The sequence below is a fragment of the Myxocyprinus asiaticus genome, chromosome 16 (assembly GCF_019703515.2).
Source record: "Myxocyprinus asiaticus isolate MX2 ecotype Aquarium Trade chromosome 16, UBuf_Myxa_2, whole genome shotgun sequence".
In the NCBI taxonomy this organism is placed as follows: Eukaryota; Metazoa; Chordata; class Actinopteri; order Cypriniformes; family Catostomidae; genus Myxocyprinus; species Myxocyprinus asiaticus.
The window spans coordinates 24,219,793-24,243,037 of record NC_059359.1 but is presented as its reverse complement, the minus strand read 5'-3'; the positions used below and the strand labels follow the sequence as shown (position 1 = coordinate 24,243,037).

The following is a 23,245-nucleotide window of genomic DNA, read 5'->3' as shown; positions in this document are numbered from 1 at the left end:
CAGAAGAAACAAAGTCATACACATCTAAGATTGCATGAGGGTGAGTAAATGATGAGAGAATTTAAATTTTTCTGTGAACTATCCCTTTTAAACATATTAGTAAAGACCTGGCATACAAGTAGTGTATGTAAATAAGTTTTGATGCAAAATCCAAGATGCACAAAAGATCTTGCCAACATCAAGAATTCAGGGTCATTTAAAATATAAAGTGCAGGGAAGAGTTAAGGGTGGTGTAGTTTCAGCAGGGTTATCCTTTATAAAATCACAACAATTCCATCTTCCTCCATTGCCCCCTGGGGCAACAGTAAATTATGTCTCAGATCTACGTGCCATGTGCTTAGAATGTCACGTGTACTGCAGCTTCCTTGTCTGATGGCCGGATTATAGTCAAAATGCTGCTGGGAGGGCAGATTTCTGTGAACTGGGAGGCTGTGGTCAGTGTGAGCTGTATAGTTGAGGCAAGGCTGAGAGTGATGAAAAGCTGCAGAAATGAGAGAGTTGGGCCGTCTGGCAGAAACTTGGGGCCTGTAAGATGGATAAACATGTGGATAAGAGGCCCCTGAAGCACTGGAGTGCCGGGACAGGTGTTTGATGGGGCTCTCAACAACCACATCTGCTTCTTCTTCACTCACCGACCCGTTACCTGTCAAGCCACAAGCTTTCATTATCAAAGGTAGCCCTGGGTAGCTTACAGAGTCCATGCTATCAAAACAGTGTCCTGAGTTTGTGGAAATGTAGCTTTTGCGCCTTATGTTGTTATGCTGGTTTGCAGGTTTCACTGTGATGATAAGGTTGAGGCTGTTGGCAATCATCATATCAGTCACCTGGTCCAGAGACTTCCCCATAACGTCAATACCATTGACTTCCAAGACCTGATCATTGATGGCCAGAAGTCCAGTGCTCTCTGCCAGTCCACCGGGTACTATGCGTGAGATAAAGATGCCTGGAACTTTTTCCAAACCGTAAGGAGTAACCCTAACAGTAGTACCATCACGGATGTAAAACCCCAGAGGTCTGTCTGAGCCCTGGCGATACAGACGCACTCTTCGGTGGCATTCTGGTAAGATGTCCACATCAATGATTGAAGAAACTGGACGAAAGTTCTGTGGCATGCTGATCTGAAAGTGGGACTTTCTGTGGCTAATGTCGCCACGCGATGCTGCCACAGATTTCTTTCGCTTTGTAATGCCATCACCACTTATGTTACCTTGGTCAGCTTCCTCTGTAAAACAGTGCATGAAGCAAGTTGAGCAAAGCATTTTTGCATTTCTGAAATTATGTACGGAAGCCCTAAACCGCAAAGGTGAAAAAAAAAAAATTCACTAGGTGAATTATTATTATTTTTTGGGTGTCTAAGAGCCTTCCTGAGCCTTTGTCCTACCATTTTTTTGTTCTCGGGCAAAACCAAATTTTCTCCAAAAAAATTAGTTTATAGATTAATAGTTATAATATTATGTAATCTTACACTTAAATGAATATACCACAGGTTACATACAGTGCATTCAGAAAGTATTCAGACCCCTTCATTTTTGGTTTACATTTTGTTATGTTGCAACCTTATGCTAAAATGCTTTAAATTATTTATTTTTTTCACATCAATCTACACTCCATACCCCATAATGACAAAGCAAATAGCAGATTTTTGATAACTTTCAAATTCATTAAAAATCGGTCAGTGGACAGCCATTTTCAGTCTCTCCAGAGATGTTTGATTGGGTTCAAGTCTGGGCTCTGGCTGGACCACTCAAGGACATTCACAGAGTTGTCCCTCAGCCACTCTTGCATTATCTTGGCTGTGTGCTTAGAGTCATTGTCCTGTTGGAAGGTGGACCTTAGGCCCAGTCTGAGGTCCTGAGCGCTTTGGACCAGGTTTTCATTAAGGATATCTCTGTATTTTGCTGCGTTCAGCTTTCCTTTAGCCCCAACCAGTCCCCCAGTCCCTGCCGATGAAAAACACCCCCACAGCATGATGCTACCACCACCATGCTTCACCACTGGGATAGTATTGTGCAGGTGATGAGCGGTCCCTGGTTTCCTCCAGACATGACGCTTGGAATTGAGGCCAAACAGTTCCTCTTCATTTCATCACAATCTGAGAGTACTTTAGGTGCTTTTTATGTGTTTTGCACTGAGGAGAGGCTTCTGTTTGGCCACTCTGCCATAAAGCCCAGATCTGTGGAGTGTTGCAGTGATAGTTGTCTTTCTGCAATTTCTCCCATCTCCACACATGATCTCTGGAGGTCAAGCAGAGTGACAGTCGGGTTCTTGGTCACCTCTCTTACCAAGGCCCTTCTCCACCAATTGCTCAGTTTGGCTGGGCGGCCAGCTCTAAGAAGACTCCTGGTTGTTCCAAACTTCTTCAGTTTAAGAATTATAGAGTCCACTGTGCTCTTGGGAACCTTCAATGCAGCCAAAAAAGTTTTGTAGCCTTCCCTAGATCTGTGCCTTGACACAATCCTGTCTCTGAGCTCTGCAGGCAGTTCCTTTTCAGGCATTTTCAGCTGTGAGACCTTATATAGACAGGTGTGTGCCTTACAAAATCATGTCCAATTAATTGAATTTGCCACCAGTGGCCTCCAATCAAAGTGTAGAAACATCTCAAAGATGATCCAGAGAAATGGGATGCCTGAGCTAAATTTCAAATGTCATAGCAAAGGGTCTGAATACTTATGTCAATGTAATATGTCAGTTTTTTCTTTTTTTCTGTAATAATTTTTTTTTTATTATTCCTACAAAACATATATACAAGAGCAAAACAAAACATATATAGATGGAATCAACATTTAAACCCCACAACCACCCCTCCCCCTCCCAGTCCCCAACCCCGCCCTGACCCTCGACAAACATCCCTGTGGTCACATATGAGTATATACACACACATAAATATTAAAAAATAAAAAAAATCAAAATAATAATAATAATATTAATAATGATTACACACCCAGCAACATCAGGTATCCGCCCTATTTCTCCATTAACAATTACAATTTCCTAGTCTTCTAAAAGACCCTTCTTTAAAGGCTGCCATCCTCCCCATTTCCAAGCACCACTCCTGAAATGAGGGCGCTCCAGCCGACCTCCAACCCCTTAAAAGAATCTGTCTGGCGATCATGACGCTAGTTAGGACCCAGCTCTTTGTGTCTATTCTCAACGTCAATGACTGCCCCATCTCCCAAAATACGGGGTCTGGGGCAAAATGAAAGCAGAGTGCCCAATACATCACACACATGACTCTGAACCTTCAACCAAAACACCTGGATCTTAACACACCCCCAAAAGACATGAGTTATGTCTCCATCCTCTGATCGGCATCGCCAGCAGGTGGGTGTGTCTTTAAGACCAAGCCAATACAATCAACAGGGGGTCCAATAAAATCGATGTAAAATCTTGAATTGCATAAGGCACACCCTTGCATCTCTAGATGCAGACTTGATGTTTTTTAGAATTCTAGCCCACTCTCCCTCCTCCAATACTAAATTGAAATCTTTCTCCCATTATCTCTTGAGAAGTTGAAGCTCCATCCCCCAGACTCTGAATTAGCAGGGAGTAATACACTGATGCCTCATGACCTTTTTCAAAAGCAGTAATCACCACTCCCAGAGTATCTGCCGCTTTAGGGGGTGTATGCTACTCCCAAAAATAGTACAGAGCAGGTGTCGCAGCTGTAAATATCTAAAGAACTGAGATCTGGGAATCCCAACATGTTGAACCAGATTTTCAAAGGATCTCAACACTCCACTCTCATATATGTCATCAAGTGTATTAACCTCCCTCACAATCCACTCTGGCCAGCAGAAAGAGGACTTATTAATACATAATTGGGGGTTAAGCCATAAGCTCGAGGCAACATTTAAATAAATGTCAGAATTAAACACTTTGGACACTTTTGTCCATACCAAGTGTAACTGCGAGATAACGGTGTAATTTAACTTCTCCGGTTAGTTTGATAGAAAGGCTTTGCAATGGCGAAATAGGGGCAAGAACTTCCTGTTCAATACAAAACCAGGGAGGGGCTCTCTCAGGTGGAAGTGACCAATGAGCCAAATGTCTGAAACCAAACTCATAATAATAAAACAAAATCTTGGGTAGGCCTAGCCCACCATTATCAATCGGCCTATGCAGCTTACTGAAATGTAATCTGGGACGTTTCCCATCCCAAATGAACGACTTCGCTATGCTATTAAATTGCTTGAAATAAGAGAGGGGGACATCTATAGGGAGTGACTGTAGCAGGTAGTTGAATTTTGTTATATAATTCATTTTAATAACATTAACCTTCCCAATCATCGATAAATGTAATGAAGCCCACCTGCCCACATCGCTCGAAAATCTAAATCACACAAATTTGCTGGGAATAAAATACCCAAATACTTAATGCCCTGTTTGGGCCACTGGAAGGCGCCTGGCTGAAAAGCTGTTATCGAGCAGTACACTGTCAGAGCCAAAGCTTCGGATTTAGACCAATTAACTCTGTATCCTGAGAACTTAGAAAAGGAATTAATAATTCTGTGGAGGCAAGGCACAGATCTAGTAGGGTCAGAGACGAATAATAAAATATAATCTGTGTAAAGCAGAAGCTTATGTGCAACACCTCCCACCATCACCCCTGGAAAATCATCATCTTTTCTTATCGCGGCTGCTAATGGTTCCAGGGCAAGACAGAACAATAATGGGGAAAGAGGGCAACCCTGCCGGGTGCCCCTATCCAGAGTAAAATAATCTGAAAATAATCAATTTGTTTGTACCACCGCTACCGGGTGTCTATAAAGTAACTTAATCCATCCAATAAAAGTATTCCCGAACCCGTATATTTCCAAAATCTTAAAAAGATAATCCCTTTCTACCATATCAAATGCCTTTTTGGTGTCAAGTGAGATGGCCGCGACTGGAGTCTAATCATGATATTGATGAAATGCCTAATGTTATCAGAAGAGCTGCGGCCCGAATAAACCCCACCTGATCAGTATGTATAAGAGATGTCATAACTTTAAGTTACATAAGTTTAGCCAGAATTTTTGACAATATTTTTATGTCTAGCTGGATCAGAGAAACTGGACGATAACTCTTACACTCGCTTGGATCTTTGTCCTTTTTAAGAATCAGACAGATCCAGGCTTTTGTCATGGTTGGCGGAAGCTTTCCATTCTTTAATGATTCCGTATAAACTTCTAACAAAAGTGGAGCCAGTCTGTAGCATAAGATCTAAAAACCTCAGCGGCAAAACCATCTGGCCCCAGAGCCTTGCCTGTAGGCAAGGCCTTAATTACCTCGTCAAGCTCCTCCAAGGTTATCTCAGAATCAAGAAAATTGTTTTGCTCAGTCGTCAGCTTAGGGAGTTCTAATGGTTCCACAAAGTTTCTAATATCTTCAGATAGATGAAGATGTGGAACTATAAAGATCAAGATAGAATTCTTTAAAAGCATTATTAATATCATTGGCTGAGGTAAATATTTCACCACCAGCAGATTTCACTGAGGGAATGGTAGAAAAAGAATCTCTCTGCTTTATATATCTAGCCAAAAGCTTCCCTGCTTTGTCCCCCGACTCAAAGTATGACTATCTTTCCCTGAATAGCCAAAACTCCATCTTCCGTGACAAAATAGTTTTATATCTGCATTTCAATCGGGTCAATTCTCTGAGGCCATCAGACGACATTTGGCACTTCAGCTCTGCCTCGGCGCTTTTAATATTCCCTTCCAACTCCACAAGTTCTTGTGCTTTGGATTTTTTGGTGAATGAGGCATACTGTATGATTCAACCCCTAAGAACCGCCTTAAGTGCCTCCCAAGCCATGCCCACAGAGGATACTGAGGACCAATTGGTCTCCATATACACATTGATTTCAGCCTTTAACATTTTTGTTGAAATTCAGGATTTTGCAAAAGGGATACATTAAAGCACCAACTATATGATTTCTTTTTCTCTGTATGTGGCAACACCTCTAAACTCACCAGGGCGTGATCTGAGACTAAGATGTTTCCAATTGAGCAATCCACAACAGATGAAATGAGGGACTTAGATATAAAAAATCTATTCTAGAATAAATCTTATGGACTGATGAAAAAAATTTATAGTTCCTACCAGATGGGTTCAAAAGTCTCCAAATATCTGTAAGACCGAGATTTGTACACATCCTTTGAAGTGTCAATGATGCTCTAAGTGGCTTGCATACTTTTGCTTCACTATGATCAAGGACTGAGTCCATCAAAAGATTAAAGTCTCCTCCCAATATTATATTATGAGGGGTGCCAGCGGCTTGCAACATCCCTTCAAGATCTATAAAAAAGCCCTGATCATCATGTTAGGTGCATAAATATTAGCCAATATTAGAATTTATGCTAAAACAATAATGACTCTTCCTAATTTATCTTTAATCTGTTTGAGACATTTGAATTGTAGATGCTTACTTATCAATGTAATGACTCCCCTGCTCTTACTTGAGCCAGCACAAAAGAAAACATGTCCACCCCATATCTTCCCAACTTTTTCAGCTTCCTCCAGGGAAAGATGTGTTTCTTGAAGAAACACTATATCATATTTCTTACATTTAAGAAGAGAAATAAAGTTCCTTTTTATTGGGTGCCCCAACTCATTCACATTCCACGTGGAGAGAGAAAATCCACTCATATTAACATTTGATATTTTGACATATTCAAAAAAATAGATTATAATGACCACATTCAAACGTTAGTGCAACAATCAAACCCTGAACTTACCCCCGAACCAAACAAAGAGAAAAAAGAAAAACGTGCGCATTAACCCCGCGCATGACAGCACCAACCGGTGTCCATCCCTCTAAACTCAAACAGTTCATGTACGCCTACAAGAGTCCCCGCGACAACTTTGCTGTCGGATTGCTCAAGTCCGGTGCTTCTATACAATTTTGTAAGACAGAATTACATAACAGAATAAAATCTATAAAACAAACTCCATCCAATAGGCAGAATAACACAAAGAACGTTTAGATTCATCCACATACTGCCCGAAGGTGTGTTCCTCCCCAAAACAAGCTCCAGTCTCTAGTGGAACCAACACACACACACACACAAAAATAATAATAATAATAATAATAATAATAATAAAAATAAATAAGTAAATAAATGTTCAGTTTTCTCGGGCAGTCAAACAAATGTTCAGTGAGCCGGCTGTTTCGTAAGTGCAGCAGATGACCTAATCCTTCCAATGTCCTGCAAAAAAGTATTCCACAAAACGTGCTACGTCCAATGGGAGGCATAAGCACAAAGAATGAGCAGATTCATCCACAACAAAAGTCCCGAAGGATTGTTATTCCACAAAACAAACTCCAGCCTCTAGGTTGAACCAGCACAAAAAGAAACAAAGAAGGTGCCCAGTTTCCTCGGATGGTTAAGTGAATATTTAGTGAGTCAAGCTCACTTGGGAGCAACATGAAAATCACCAGATGGCTTACTCACTCCAATGACTTTATGAAGGACAATGCTTGCTGTGGGCATGTAAATGTTTTACGGCCATCCTTAGTATCTATTCTCAGTTTTGCCGGGAACATCAGTGCAAGAGCAATCTTCCGTTGATGTAAGAGTTTCTTGCATTCCTTGAATCGATCACGTTTCTCTCTTGTCGATTTGCAAAGTATGGGAACAAGAAAATGTTGTGGTTCTTCCAAGAAAGCCTTCCTTTACTCCTCATCTCGTGTAACACAAGATCTTTATCGGATGATCTCAGAAATTTGGCCAGAATTGATCGGGGCCTGTCTCCCTCCACGGATCTCCGAGCCGGGACTCTGTGAGCTCACTCGATTTCCAGCTTATGGCCTGTTATGTCAAGCAGATTCAGGAAGAGCTCGTCTAGGAATTTCACCATATCTCGACCTTCTTCGTTCTCAGGAATTCCAACAATTCGGAGATTGTTTTGCCAATTACAATTCTCAAGGTCTTCCATCTTTTCCCAAATGCACTGCAAATCTGCCTTGGTCGCAAGTGGATTAGCCGCTAATTCCCCCTCCGATGACTCCAGATAATTGATCCGTTTCTCGACATCCCCGATTCTTGTAACCAACTCAGAGAATTTCGCCTCCATGGCCATAATCGATCGACATATTACAACAAGATCCTCTAAGTCCGCCACGACCTTCGCCAGCATTACAGACATGCTGGACAGCTGACATTGAATCTCTCACGCCGCACCATCCAAATTGAGTCCCTGGTCTGCAGCCCTGTCAGGGGTATCAACTTGAGCACGTAAAAGTCTTTTAATGTCTCCAGAGCCCGAGGATTATGAAATCTTTGACATATTGTCTTCATAGTACAATTATGCAACAGAGTGCATCGAATCTCACCGGTTTATGACACAGAAAGAATTCAAAACTAGCAAAGTGCGCAGAGCTCACCGTTCACACATCCGCCCCTCACATGGCACCACGCTACGACTCGGTTTTTTCTTTTTAATAAATTTGCTAAGTTATCAAAAATATGGTTTTTGCTATGTCATTATGGAGTATGGAGTGTAGATTGATGTGAAAAAATGGTGGGGGGCCCACCCATGAACAATAAAAAAGCTTATATTTAACAATATTAAACAGATGTAAAATGGAACTTTTATTTTGGCACTAATTATCGCCTATTCTGCGAAGTCTTCCTGTGTTTGCCAATCACAATTAATCTCTTTTGTCGTTGTTTTTCTTATCCAATCACAATCCTTGATCATCTAGAATCTCCACATTTGTTTCGACAGTGAACATAGTAGTTGAACATAGCAGTAGCCTATATTAACAGATTCTTTACAAAATGAGTAAAAGAAAATACCTCAGTGGGGCCCAAAAATGGATAAATCAACACCGAAGAGAGCAATTCAATGCAAACTACTGAAAGTCTCATCTATATTTCTTCCAAATCAATGGCAGATGCGAGCACCAGTACTGGGAAAGTTAGCAGTACCAGCATGGACAGTGCTATTGCTAACTTGGGTACAGATTTACTAACTAACCGATGCCAGACAGAGACTCCAAAGCTGAAAGCATGTCTCACCATCTGGCAGATGACAGCAGCACTGAAAATATTACAGAAGAGGTAACAGATACACGTTATGCAACAGATAGATCGAACTTCCCAGTTGATTTAACTGATCCCAATGTGAAGAGGACCATACTTAACATTTTTGCAGACAGGAGGTGTCCGTCCCACCATCCATCCTGGACTGTAGGAATTAATGATTGGCAGGAGCAAAATAAAGAAACATGAATCTTCATGTGCTCATCTAGCAGCTTGCGTAACGTATGATACATGGAAAAACAACCTAACAGTTGATGTTCTACTTGACAGCAAATACAAGAGTCAGGTTAATTTTTGGACTCAGGTACTCACAAGAATCACTGATGTCACTGACATTAGCCTCATGTAATCTAGCATTCAGAGGACATAATGAAAAACTGGGTGGCCCAAATAATGGGAACTTTTTGTCAGTAATTGAGATGTTAGCCCGGTATAATCCGGTATTACAAGAGTTACTGGATAAAAAAATTGTCACATCAATTATTTAACCGCAAGAGAGGAGGCGGGGCCACTCACCATAATCAAATTCATTCACCCTTTCCTTCAATATCGCGTAGAAGTGCTATTGCCCCTGCAATTTGCAAATCTATCTTCTGTCAAAACTATTTTTTCGGCTTTCTGTATATATATATATGTATGAATTTGATGGACTTTTACACACAGATAAAACTGGTTAATTACAATGATTTACAACAAGTTAGTAGATTCAACGCATCTCGTGAAGGAGTGAAATAAAGCATCTTACCTTTTCTCCTAGCATTTTTTTGCACAAACTCCTTCACAATGTCTGTAATATCCATCTGATGTGCACACTTGCTTTCAATGCTGAGAATTGCAAGTCTGGAGAGTCTGTCCTGGCTCATTGTGCTTCTCAAGCAGGTTTTTATTTGTTTTAGTTTAGAAATAGACCTCTCAGCACTTGCCACCATGACAGGGATAGTTAGAAAAAGCTTCAGAGCAGTAGCCACATCTGTGACACTTGGAAGAATAGATGCATCCTTCAGGAGCAGCAGCTCGGTCAGATCTTTAATTGACCCCGTTTCAATTGCTTTTATTTCTGACCGCAGGGCACTTCAAAACGAAAGCAATTGTGATGGAAAATCGGAGGAAATGTCATCGTTGTAGGTCAGTGCAAGTGTTTCAGCAAATGCATGCAACACCTCATCAGTTGCATGCAGGAGTTCACTCGGACGTAAAAAGTGGAATCGTCTGGCTATTGTATCCAAACCTTTGAAATAACATTTCAGCTGAGAAACGGCTGTATCAATGCAAGCATAAAAAACACCTACTTTGAAATTTTTCTCGGGGTCTATGAGATGCTGATCCTCACTGAGTTCATCAAAGTAGTGCTTTATAAGTCATGGGTGTTTTTGGGCGAAATGACAGCTGATACCACAGGATGCAGCAAGGCCTTGTGTGGTGCTTTTGATGTCCTCAAACTGATCCCTTAGCAGTGATAAGGTGTTGCAAATATTTTCCAGTAAGGTTGCTGCTTGAAGAAGGTCCACATCTTTGTTCTGCAATATATGTGAAACTACATTGACGGACTCCAAAACTTTCTCCTGAATCACAGTCAACATTGCGAACTCGAACATTTGCAGTGATTTGACAAGCCCAGACGCCTCTGTACGTTCTTCTGCTTTTTTGGAATGTAAGCGATTTTGGTCAGTGCCCGTAAGATGTCAGCATAACGAAAACGTAGTGCGTGGAGAGCATCGCGCCTGGACACCCATCACGTGGGACAAAGTCTTTTCAGTGTTGGCTTTGAAAGCTGATTTTCCAACATTTCCCACCTTTTGATGCTTTGGCTGAAGAAAACAAAGTCTCTGAACCATGTCATAGAACTCTTTGATGGCTGTTATATGTTGACAAGCATCATTCAACACCAAATTCAAATTATGCGCTGCACTATGTATGTATACAGCATTGGGCTCCAGGTTTTGGATATGTTTCTGCACCCTAGAATATATCCCACTCATGGCACTGGCCCCGTCATATCCTTGGCCCATGCAGATTTTAAGTGACAGTCCCTTTGTATCAACTCAAGGATTTTTGTTTGGAGACCCTCTGCAGTTTGATTGGTTATATTCTTGAATCCGAGAAAACTCACAAGCATCAGTGCCAACTGGATTATCATTTTCATCTTTGCAAACAGTAACGTATCTAAAAACTTGACTGAGTAGATCAGTTTTACTGACATCCTGATTAGTGTCCATTATGATTGAATAAAATTCAGCCTCCTTTATCTCAGACACAATTTGGTCATGTACCTTCTGAGACAACAACGCAATCAATTCATTCTGAATTGCTGGACTTAAATAATTGACGTGACTTTTTTTTTTTAATCCAGTCATTCTCGCAATACCGGATCATACCGGGCTAACAGCTCAATTACTAAAAAAAAGTTCCCGTTGCCTGGGTCACCCAGTTTTTCATCACGTCCTCTGAATGCTAGATTACATGAGGCTAATGTCAGAGTGACATCAGTGATTCTTGTGAGCACCTGAGTCCAAAAATTAACCTGATTCTGGCATTCGCTGTCAAGTAGAACATCAACTGTTAGATTGTTTTTCCATGTATCATACGTTACGCAAGCTGCTAGATGAGTACGTGAAGATTTGTTTCTTTATTTTGCCTGAAAGGCCCTGCCAATCATTAATAACTACATTCTAGGATGGATGGTGGGACGGCCACCTCCTGTTTGAAAACAGCATGTTTCACAATAGGCATGGTCCATATTTGGTTAATAACACAGCCATTTCTGAGGAACCTTCTTAGAACATTTGAAATAAAACTCCTTCGAAAAGCTTCTGCCATTTTTGTCCCTGGGATATGGTCCCTCTGGTTTACATGGTCCCATGTTAAGTATGGTCCTCTTCACACTGGGATCAGTTAAATCAACTGGGAAGTTCACTCTGTCTGTTGGGTAATGTGTATCTGTTACCTCCTCTGTAATATTTTCAGTGCTACTGTCATCTGCCGGACGGTGAGACCTGCTTTCAGCTTCGGGGTCTCTGTCTGGCATCAGGTTAGTTAGCAAACCTGTACTCAAGTTAGCAATAGCACTGTCCATGCTGGTACCGCTAACTTCCCCAGTACTGGTGCTCACAGTTGCCTTCCGTTAAGTTGGGAGAAATATAGATGAGATTTTCAGTAGTTTAGCATTGAATTGCTCTTTTTGGTGTTGATTAATCCGTTTTTGGGCCTCACTGAGATATTTTCTTTTACTCATTTCGTAAAGAATCTGTTAATATAGGCTACTACTAGGTTCACTGTCAAAGCAATTGTGGAGATTCTAGATGATCAAGGATTGTGATTGGATAAGAACAATGACGACAAAAGAGATTAATTGTGATTGGCAAACATAGGTAGGCATCACAGAATAGGCGATAATTAGTACCAAAATAAAAGTCCCATTTCACATATGTTTAATATTGTTAAATATAAGCTTTTTTTATTGTTTACTGACTTTGTCCCACATGATGGGCTTCCAGGCACGATGCTCTCCACGCACTATGTTTTCGTGACATGCTGACATTATGCTGACATCTTACAGGCACTGACAAAAATCGCTTTCAATTCTCAAAAAGCAGAAGAATGTACAGAGGCGTCTGGGCTTGTCAAATCACTGCAAACGTTTGAGTTCGCAATGTTGACCGTGATTCAGGAGAAAATTTTGGAGTCTGTCAATGTAGTTTAGCATATATTGCAGAACAAAGATGTGGACCTTCTTCAAGCAGCAACCTTACTGGAAAATACTTGCAACACCTTATCACTGCTAAGGGATCAGTTTGAAAACACCAAATGCACCGCACAAGGCCTTGCTGCATCTTGGGGTATCAGCTGCCATTTCATTTAAAACTGCGCATGATTTATAAAGCACTACTTTGACGAACTCAGCGAGGATCAGCGTCTCACAGACCCTGAGAAAAATTTCAAACAAGGTGTTTTTTTACACTTGTATTGATACAGCTGTTTCTCAGCTGAAACATTGTTTCAAAGGTTTGGATACAATAGCCAGATGATTCCACTTTTTACATCCAAGTGAACTCCTGCATGCAACATGTGTTGCATGCATTTGCTGAAACACTTGCAATGACCTACAACGATGACATTTGCTCCGATTTTCCATCACAATTGCTTTCGTTTCGAAGTGCCCTGCGGTCAGAAATAAAAGCAATTGAAACGGGGTCAATTAAAGATCTGACCAAGCTGCTGCTCCTGCATCTATTCTTCCAAGTGTCACAGGAAGACAGGAAGGCTACTGCTCTGAAGCTTTTTCTAACTATCCCTGTCATGGTGGCAAGTGCTGAGAGGTCTTTTCCTAAACTAAAATAAATAAAAACCTGCTTGAGAAGCACAATGAGCCAGGAAAGACTCTCCGGACTTGCAGTTCTCAGCATTGAAAGCAAGCATGCACGTTAGATGGACATAACGGACATTGTGAAGGAGAAAATGCTAGGTAAGGTGCTTTATTTCACTCCTTCACAAGATGCATTGAATCAAACTAACTTGTTGTAAAACATTGTAATTAAAGTTTTTCCGTGTGTAAAAGTCCATCAAATTCATTCATATATATACAGAAAGCCGAAAAAATAGTTTTGACAGAAGATAGATTAGCAAATGGCAGGGGCAATAGCACTTGTACATGATATTGAAGGAAAAAGTGAATGAATTTGATTATGTTGAGGGGCCCCGCCTCCTCTCTTGCGGTTGGGCCACCGCCGTTTGCCCTATGCCACAGCTGGGAAAATCAGTGCTGCTATTGATATTGCACTTTTTTAAATAGTTGGCCTATGTAAACATGCGCTAGATGGATGTCTTTGACTGTTGTGATGCCTCTCGTTGTTTTCAGAGTAAAGTGCTGTTTTTAAAGGCCCAAATTAGTGAACTCATGGAGCGAAGCATCAGCGCTGTGTCGAGTTACCTGACAATTTAACAAAGTGCAAAATATTTCAGCATCAATAGTCTCAGTGGTGAAGGTCATCAAACATTTAGAAATAATTCCTGTTGGGGGTCTGGATACCTCAGCAAGTAAATACGCTGACTACCACACCTGGAGTCGCAAGTTCAAATCCAGGGCATGCTGAGTTATCCTCCTCGTGGTCACTATACTGTGTGATTCTTGCTCTCAGTGGGGCACGTGGTGAGTTGTGCGTGGATGCCATGGAGAATAGCGTGAGCCTCCACACGTGCCACGTCTCCGCGGTAATGCGCTCTGAGATTCAGAGATTCGTCCTCCGCCACCGGATTGAGGCGAGTCACTACGCCACCAAGGATGTAGAGCCCACTGGGCATTCCAGATTGGGGAGAAAAGAAATATCTCCTGTTGTCACACTTGACAACAAATGCTATATGAAACATAACCTGTGGTATATTCATTTAATTGTGCAATTTCATGTATTAGAACTTTCTATAAAAATAAAAAAAAGTATCGATTTAGATTTGCAAAATTCTTGTTATTGTATTAAACTATAACTACTATAACTATAAATCTATAAATCGATAGATAAAGTACCACAGACATTCTATCACCTTTTAAGCATAAGATTTCAAGCTTACTGATAGTGGCACATGGTGGCCGAGGTTGGTACCACATGCTAATTGTTAGCTAGCAAGAAAGTTCGGAATGGCATACTAGCCATACTACTCTTACTACTTTTGCCACATTTGTCTATGACAAAAAGAGTAATAGTATGGTAGTAGTATGACATTCCAAATTTGACCATTCTCATGAGTTGCCTCTGAGGAGATAAAAAATTAGAAAAAAAAGAAAAGAAATTTGAGAGAAAAAAATTATTTCAGAGAAAAAAAATGTGGCCAAGAATTTTTTTTTTTTTTAGTATATAGGCTCAGGAAGGCACTAAGACACCTAAAAAAAATTCACCCAGTGAATTTTTTTTTTCACCTTTCAGTTCAGTGCATCCGTAATTATGAATTCACAGACCCAGATGATTATGATAATATCAGTACATGTAATTTTTTGAACAAATTATTACAACAAATAATTTTCGAAACACATTTGTAATTGTTGTATGTAATCTGATTACAAATTAATTACTGTAATCTAATTACTTTAAAATAAAAATAAAGTAACATTACATTTCAAATTCTTGTAATTAGATTAGTCACTGACTTTCAATTAAGTTAATTATTTTTAAGTACATTACTAGACTTACACATTTCTATAATAACAATACTATTATTCATGTCAAATACATTTAAAACAGGAATTATGTAAATATTCTGAGTTATTGTAAGGGAGAAACACATGGTGGTGAGTGTATGACTGAGTGCAACAATGTACAAGGAGGAAATATAGACATTTTGAATTTGATGAGCTAATAAAACAAAGATTTCTGTATAGCGTTTTAGAAAGTAACGTAAAATTAGTAATGTGATTACTTTTAAGTAATCAGTAGTCAGTAATCTGATTACAGTTTAGGGAAGTAATTAGTAATATGTATTGGATTACTTTGAGCAACTGAAAGTTTAGAATGTTTAAACTCAGATTTTTCTCTTTTCTTCATGTAAAACACTATTTACTGAGGAACATATAAAAACTTTGGTAAAGATCACATGAACTGGGACGGAAAGCAACAAGATAATCTAGCTGGCAAACAAACCCACCACATGGGAGTAGAGAGCAATTATACTGCAGTACGAGATTCCAAACTAGATAAATTCCTTCCTTTTCTGGGCAAGGAACTCAAAAACAAAACTGAATGCCCTGTTTAATACCCTAAAACATGTATCAGTCACAAATTTAAATAAAATTCACAATTTACCTACTCCCAGAAAAGAAATCTTGCGGTCAGTATGCACACAGGGTAAATCCATGTTGTGTTTTTAGAAAAATGAGTGTTACATACATCAAAATGGGGGGTACACTCTCAGAAAAAAAATTTACTGTCAGTACAAGGCCATCACTGGGGTGGTACCCTTTTTTTGGTACATCTTTGTACCCTTAAGGAGACAAGAATGTATTTTTATTTATTTTTTGTTCCCAGAGAAACAAAACAAACAAATGTATCTTTAAAAAGGTACACAATAGGTCCTCACAGTACAATTATGTACCCAAAATGAGTTAAATGGTACCAGCCCAGTGAGGGCCGTTTTACCTTAAACTGCAGGCTACTGTTTTTTCTAAGAGTGTAGAAAGGAAGATATTAAAAACAGTGTAGAGATATGCTTTTCCTTCTCTACCCTTTCTGTACCTTGAAGCTGAATGAAGATGCGCAGTAAAGATTGTGTGGAGGTCACAGCTTTGCAAAAGTTGTCATCATTATTGATGGGCAACAGCTCTCCATGGACATCTGCATAGCCAATAAAGACATCCATTCGCCATAAGTGATGTAAATGCACAATGAGCCGGTGGAAATCTGTATACTTCCCAGGCTCACAACGATCAAGGGAAAACCTCCTGAACTCTGCACTGTACTGTAGAGAAAGCATGAGAGAAATTGTATGAATAATATAAATAATTTGCACTATTGAACACATACTGTATAATTTCCTATTCACAATGGTCAATTTATATAGGACCGTTACGGGTCATGATCTGTCAAAATTCATTTTTACACCAAGGTTTGTATCACTAAGCCTCATAATCTTTGAATGCTTGTTGGGACTTTCTTTATTCAGCTGAAACAATGGACATATTTTGGAAGTGAGCCATTTCTGGACATTGTGTAGGATTTGGTTGAGTAGGTCTTTTTTTACAAAAGGTATTTCCCTTAAGCTTTACCCTACTCTTTATAATATTGAAATCAAACTGCCGAGATCCCAACTGAGATGTATGATTTCAGTAACACTTTCTGTTCATTTCAACAAATGGTGGGCCTAATACATTTAAAAATTAAAAGTTGATGTTAACATTAGTTAATTCACTATGAACTAACAATGAACAACTGTTTCTTTTATTAACATTAACAAAGATTAATAAATGCTGTAAAAAAAATATTGTTGTTAGTTCATGCTTTAAAGAATGGAACCTCGTTGTAAAGTGTTACCAAGATTTCTTAAGACTTCTATTAAAAAAAATAATAATAATAATTAATGAGTAATAATTAAAAACAGACTTGATTAAGTGTCATAGAAGATATGCATACCGCCATAAACGAAGACATTACATGGTTATAATCACTCGTGAACTGACAGATACAGATAAATGATGGTAAATCACAAAGCACAATAATCAAAAAATATGGAAAGTGCATGTAAACGTACCTTGCTTTTCACCTCGAGGATGGAATAGCAGCGCAGAGACTGGGACTTTCTAAGCGAACGGTTCATGTTCTCCGATGAACAGCAAGCTACTACCCACTTCCATCCGAGTTTTGTTTAGCTCTGCATGACCGAATAGCGTTACGCATCACTGAACAAGGGGAAAAGCAGGACAGATGAAATACCGGAAACAGCGGCATAATTTCCTAATTTGTTTTTTTTTTTTTTTTTTTTTGATGGATGTCTCTTTCTAATCGTCGTTATTGTCTGTAGAAGCAGACTGCCGAAAGATGAAAATTCAATCAAGATACAGGTCTGTTATTGCGCTTAACAGTTGCCTATAAAAGTAGTTAAGACAACATTATCAAAGAGGGAAAACGTTATGAAATCTGTAAATATTCAATCTCTATTTGAAATTATATATTTCATCAATGTAAAAAAAATTTTTTAAAAAAAGATTTGAACAGGCCAACATAATGCAGTATAAAGTATGAAAAGACACAATGTAGTTCTTCTGTACCTCACTTAAAGTTTATTTTAGAGTAGACTAATTAGCATCAGGATGAGAACATTTTTTAAATTATCATGAGGCAAGCATATCAATTTTTATACTGTGCTGTTATACAGAATCAATATATGCATCCATTTAACTTACAGTTAAGCAAGAGACAAATTCTAAACTCACAGATTTCTCAAAACATATTCCGATTCAGTTTTATAATACAATTATTATTATTATGTCTAATCAGTCTTTTCAGTCATACGTTTTGCTGGGTTAAAATAAAAGGAAGGACAGATGGCTCTGTGATCTGGCTCTATGCCTTAACCTCATCAGGAGGCTGGCCTCCGGATAGAGCGGCCAAGGCATTGGTCACCATCCTCTCCACCATGACCTGAGTTGTCTCCACAGTATTGGTTCCTAGGTGAGGCAGGACTATAACATTAGGGAAGGACAGCAGGGGATGGTCCCTGTAGAAAACACTGTATCAGTACTACAACAGTGATTTATTTAATGCAAGAAACAAACTCTCCAAGGAACTATAAGCAATTTATAATATGTAATTCTAGATATAGTGACTTCAGCAAGTGCAATTAGATGAAAGCGTCCCAAGAAAAGCAAACCTGGGCAGAGGTTCAGGATAAGTGACATCTAAAGCTGCAGCTCGTATCAGTTTCTTCTGGAGAGCATCCACTAAGGCATCTTGGTCCACTACCAAGCCTTTGAGAAGAAAAGTATGCTATGTCATTGAACAGGTCAAAGAATATGAACTAGCTTAACACTACAAAAGACTAATGGACATGACAAACTGGAAGCAAATAAAAAATAAATTAAAAAAAACTTTAAAGAAGCTTAGTCAGGGGTTTCCAACATGGGGTCCACAAGGGGGTGCTAAGGGCTTAGTGGAGATTTGAGAGAAATAAATATATAAAATGTGTTATATTCTGGGTTCAATACAAGTTAAGTTCAATCAATAGCAATTGTTGCATAATGTTGATTATTACAAAAATAAATCTTCACTTGTCCCTTCTTTTCGTAAAAACAAAAATTACAGTGAGGCACTTATAATTGTAGTGAAATGGGTCAATCTGTAAATGTTAAAATACTGTTTCAAAAGTATAGCTAAGAGACGTAACAATAATAATGTGTTAACATGATTTTGCATGTTAACTCCGTTGCCATGACGACGTAATGCCGTAAACCCTAAAACTACCATAGCAATTATGATTTAAACAACTTTACAGCTCAAATAATACACAAGGTTTAACAGAAGTATTATTGCAAGTGCTTTTTGTAAAATTATAATCATCACATTTCTGCATTTAAACCCTCCAAAAACGGGCCCCTTTCACTTCCATTGTGCCTCACTGTCTCGATTTTTTCTTTTTCTTTTTTTGAAAAGGAGGGACGAGCCATAATTATTTTTTGTGGTATTGATGGAGCTTAACTTGTATTGAACCTGGAATATTCTTTAAACAGTTAATTGGAGTGCACCGTTAAAATATATAATGTTACCTCTGCTAATGTTGATAAGGGTGCTGCTGGGTTTCATCATGGCAAGCTCTTTGGCACCAATCAGTTTGTGTGTCTGAGGGGACAGATTGACCACCACCATGACAAAGTCTGAGCTCTGTAGCAGATCCTCCATCCTTTCACAATATGTGGCCCCAACTGCTTTCTCTTCACTCTCGGCCCTGAACACATATAAACACTGAGAAATTGAATTAAAAGATTACATTTAGTCAACATAATGTAAAAACTTTCTGAAATATTGTCCTCATCACAGACTAAATACTTAGCATTGTTAAAGGACACAATGTTCAAATTAAATTTCAATAAATCTTTTAGATCATGCATTGGTCACTTAGAATTTTTACATTCAACCTTTGAATTACCAAACTAGATCCACTACACTAACACAAACCCCAAACAGTTATTTGTAATTTATTTCAAATTTTTATCGAAAGCAACTATTGTAGTGGACAACTGACCTGGAGGTAACGCTCCAGTTTATGTTCCAGTGACTTCATAAGATATTTTAAAGAAGCAATGACTAACCAACTTTATTTCCAAACCAGAAAAAAATTTGTTTCCTTATTAACCGAGTCAGAAAGAAACAGTTTAGGAACCAAATTAATATTTAAATCAAAGTCTAGCAGACTCACCTTCGATACCTATTGTGGTAGAGGATTTTCATCTCAAACCCTTGCGCTCTTTTGGCTACTTTGTATCCAATTCTACCCATGCCAATGATGCCTAGGGTGGCCCCACTAACATCAGTGCCTAAAGAGGCCTCTAGTAAATCATCAGATTCACGGAACTTAGAAAAATTGTGCCCTGCAGAGAGAGAGAGAAATAGAGAAAAAACACAATAGGCTAATTTGCTATATATATATATATATATATATATATATATATATATATATATATATATATATATATACACACACACACACACACACACACACACACAACATTAAAGCCACCTGCCTAATATTGTGTTGATCCCCCTCGTGCTGCCAAAACAGCGCCAACCTGCATCTCATAATAACATTCCGAGATGATATTCTTCTCACCACAATTGTACAGAGCAGTTATCTGAGTTACTGTAGACTTTTTTTCCCCATTCTGATGGTTGATGTGAACATTAACTGAAGCTCCTGACCCATCTCTGCATATTTTGTGCACTGCACTGCTGCCACACGATTGGCTGATTAGATAATCGCATGGATAATGGTTTGAGTATTTCTGTAACTGCTGATATCCTGGGATTTTCACGCACAACAGTCTCTAGATTTTACTCAGAATGGTGCCAAAAACAAAAAACATCCAGTGAGCTGCAGTTCTGTGGATGGAAATGCCTTGTTGATGAGAGAGGTCAACGGAGAATGGCCAGACTGGTTGGAACTGACAAAGTCTACAGTAACTCAGATAACTGCTCTGTACGATTGTGGTGAGAAGAATATAATCTCAGAATGCTATTCTAAGATGCGGGTTGGCGCTGTTTTGGCGGCACGAGGGGGACCTACACAATATTAGGCAGCTGGTTTAATATTATGGCTGATCGGTGTATATATACACTATGTAAACACACTCAACAACCACTTTATTAGGAACACCTGTACTTCTACTTGTTCATACGATTATCTAATCAGCCAATCGTGTGGCAGTAGTGCAATGCATAAAATCATGCAGATACATGTAAGGAGCTTCAGTTAATGTTCACATCAACCATCAAATTGGGGGGAAAATGTTATCTCAGTGATTTCGACCATGGCATGATTGTTGGTGCCAGATGGTTTGAGTCTAGCACCAACAGTCATGCCACAGTTGAAATAACTGAGATCACATATTTTTTTCTCCATTCTGATGGTTGATGTGAACATTAACTGAAGCTCCTGACCGGTATCTGCATAATTTTATGCACTGCTGCCACATGATTGGCTGATTAGATAATTGCATGAATATGTGTACAGGTGTTCCTAATAAAGTGTTAAGTGAGTGTAATATATATATATATATATATATATATATATACACTACCGGTCAAAACGTTTGAAACACTTGACTGAAATGTTTCTCATGATCTTAAAAATCTTTTGATCTGAAGGCATATGATTAAATGTTTGAAATTAGTTTTGTAGACAAAAATATAATTGTGCCACCATATTAATTTATTTAATTACAAAACAAAAATGTTATTTAAAAAGAAAAAAGTTTTTGAAATTAATGACTTGGACCAAATAATAAAGAAAAACAGCCAATAAGTGCCCAACATAGATGGGATCTCCTTCAATACTGTTTAAAAACATCCCAGGGTGATACCTCAAGAAGTTGGTTGAGAAAATGTCAAGAGTTCATGTCTGCAAATTCTAGGTAAAGGGTGACTACTTTGAAGATGCTAAAATATAACATAGTTTTGATTTATTTTGGATTTTGTTTAGTCACAACATAATTCCCATAGTTCCATTTATGTTATTCCATAGTTTTGATGACTTTACTATTATTCTAAAATGTGAAGAAAAAAAAGTTTTAATAAAGAATGAGTGTTTCAAAACTTTTGACCGGTAGCAAGTATGTGTATATATAGAGAGAGAGAGAGAGAGAGAGAGAGAGACAGACAAAATTCAGAAATATCATACTAGAATGTAGGTAAAGAGAGAAAACTGTAACGCTCACCCTCAACAATCTTCCTTGCAGATGCCAACATCAAGCCCATCCCGATATCTGCTGTGGCATTATCCACCACATGAGGAGTGTTGGAAACTTTGACTCCAAAGCTATTGATCAGAGGAATATCAAGATGGTCTACTCCTACTCCGCCATTGACTACAACTTTAAGGTTAGGCAAGGACTGTAACAGATTTTGGTCAACTTTAATTGTTACACCCCACACAAATAGTGCCTGGATTTTGTCTGCGAAGTCTTCTTTCTTATGTACAAATCTCTCATATGGGATTACAGTGAAGTGTTTCTCAATACAAGGTGCAAAACGCTGGTCGATGCCACCTTTTCCTCCAAGTGTGGTTGCCAAAATGCATGGTTTCTCCATAACCTTCGAGAAAATTAAGTTAAAAATCTAGGTAAACAAAAACGAATCGTTTTGCGGCGATAACGCATTCGTCTATATAGACGTCCTATATAAAATATAATTCGTTCTCACCTCTTGTTATATGACAGTCTTCCAAAGAATCTTCGTTGAACAAGTTTTCATGTCATGTGCAACATGGCATTTTGTCTCCCAGACGCGGTTAATCTTGTACCATTTCACCGATTAAGATCAAAGGTAGAATTCGGCAAATCATTGATGTGGAAGTTAAGCCTCCCAAAAACAAAAAACAAAAAGGCAATGTTTAACGACAAAGTGCTGCTTTTAAACTATTTCCAAATCGACGGTTATTGTTTTCTCGTGTCTACTACTTCATAAGAGGCCATGACAGTTTGTAGTGTCTCAAACAAACAGAAGGGGGTGATAGAAGCCCATGAATGATACATTATTATTAATTTGTCTCTCATTACTTTCACATGATTAAGTACATATGTAGCGGTTTGTTTGACATCTGCTTCGTGTATACTTCTACAATATTATATTACATATAATTTACTTTATTTACTATATTATTTGATCATGAAGGCCTAGGTCTATCTATCTCCTGGTTTCCTGACCAGCATATTTTAGTTAATTGTTCATAATTGTATTTTCATCTTCTCTGTGTTTATTGAAAAAGTTTAAAGGCTACTGTTTAGCTATTACACTCTTGCTCTTAATGACAACTGTGATTTTATCTTTTCCATTTCCATCTTAATGCTGAAATGAAGCACAGCATTGATAGCATTTGTGGCATAATGTTGATTACTACAAAAATGATTTTAGACTTATCCCTCCTTTTCTTAAAAATAAATAAATAAAAATGTGGGTTACAGTGAGGCACTTACAATGGAAGTGAATGGGGCCAATTCATAAACATTAAAATACTCACTGTTTTAAAAGTAT

At 38.7% G+C, this 23,245-nt stretch overlaps 2 protein-coding genes across 2 annotated transcripts; both read right to left on the bottom strand.

Annotated features, from left to right (window-relative positions):
- Positions 1-28: 28 nt before the first annotated feature.
- pard6ga (par-6 family cell polarity regulator gamma a) lies at positions 29-17,612 on the bottom strand. The gene is made up of 3 exons (XM_051721006.1): positions 17,256-17,612; positions 16,244-16,466; positions 29-1,222 (listed from the first exon to the last, which is right to left on the bottom strand). The coding sequence occupies exons 1-3, from the start codon at positions 17,319-17,321 to the stop codon at positions 255-257; spliced, it is 1,257 nt and encodes a 418-aa protein (XP_051576966.1). The 5' UTR covers positions 17,322-17,612; the 3' UTR covers positions 29-254.
- Positions 17,613-17,761: 149 nt separating this feature from the next.
- zgc:136493 (uncharacterized protein LOC692276 homolog) lies at positions 17,762-22,696 on the bottom strand. The gene is made up of 6 exons (XM_051721015.1): positions 22,415-22,696; positions 21,931-22,306; positions 19,917-20,088; positions 19,267-19,445; positions 18,375-18,471; positions 17,762-18,221 (listed from the first exon to the last, which is right to left on the bottom strand). The coding sequence occupies exons 2-6, from the start codon at positions 22,301-22,303 to the stop codon at positions 18,068-18,070; spliced, it is 975 nt and encodes a 324-aa protein (XP_051576975.1). The 5' UTR covers positions 22,304-22,306; positions 22,415-22,696; the 3' UTR covers positions 17,762-18,067.
- Positions 22,697-23,245: the final 549 nt, after the last annotated feature.

Bases quoted from the DNA above. Each gene is read 5' to 3' on its own strand.
- pard6ga (XM_051721006.1), bottom strand. From the start codon at position 17,321: ATGAACCGTTCGCTTAGAAAGTCCCAGTCTCTGCGCTGCTATTCCATC. The intron at 16,467-17,255 runs GTACGTTTACAT...CTTTCTCTACAG, and splicing joins TCCTCGAGGTGAAAAGCAAG to TACAGTGCAGAGTTCAGGAG. The intron at 1,223-16,243 runs GTACAGAAAGGG...ACTGTTTTACAG, and splicing joins CATCTTCATTCAGCTTCAAG to AGGAAGCTGACCAAGGTAAC.
- zgc:136493 (XM_051721015.1), bottom strand. From the start codon at position 22,303: ATGGAGAAACCATGCATTTTGGCAACCACACTTGGAGGAAAAGGTGGC. The intron at 18,472-19,266 runs GTAACATTATAT...TTCTTCTCAAAG, and splicing joins CCTTATCAACATTAGCAGAG to GCTTGGTAGTGGACCAAGAT. The intron at 18,222-18,374 runs GTTTGCTTTTCT...TGTTTTCTACAG, and splicing joins TATCCTGAACCTCTGCCCAG to GGACCATCCCCTGCTGTCCT.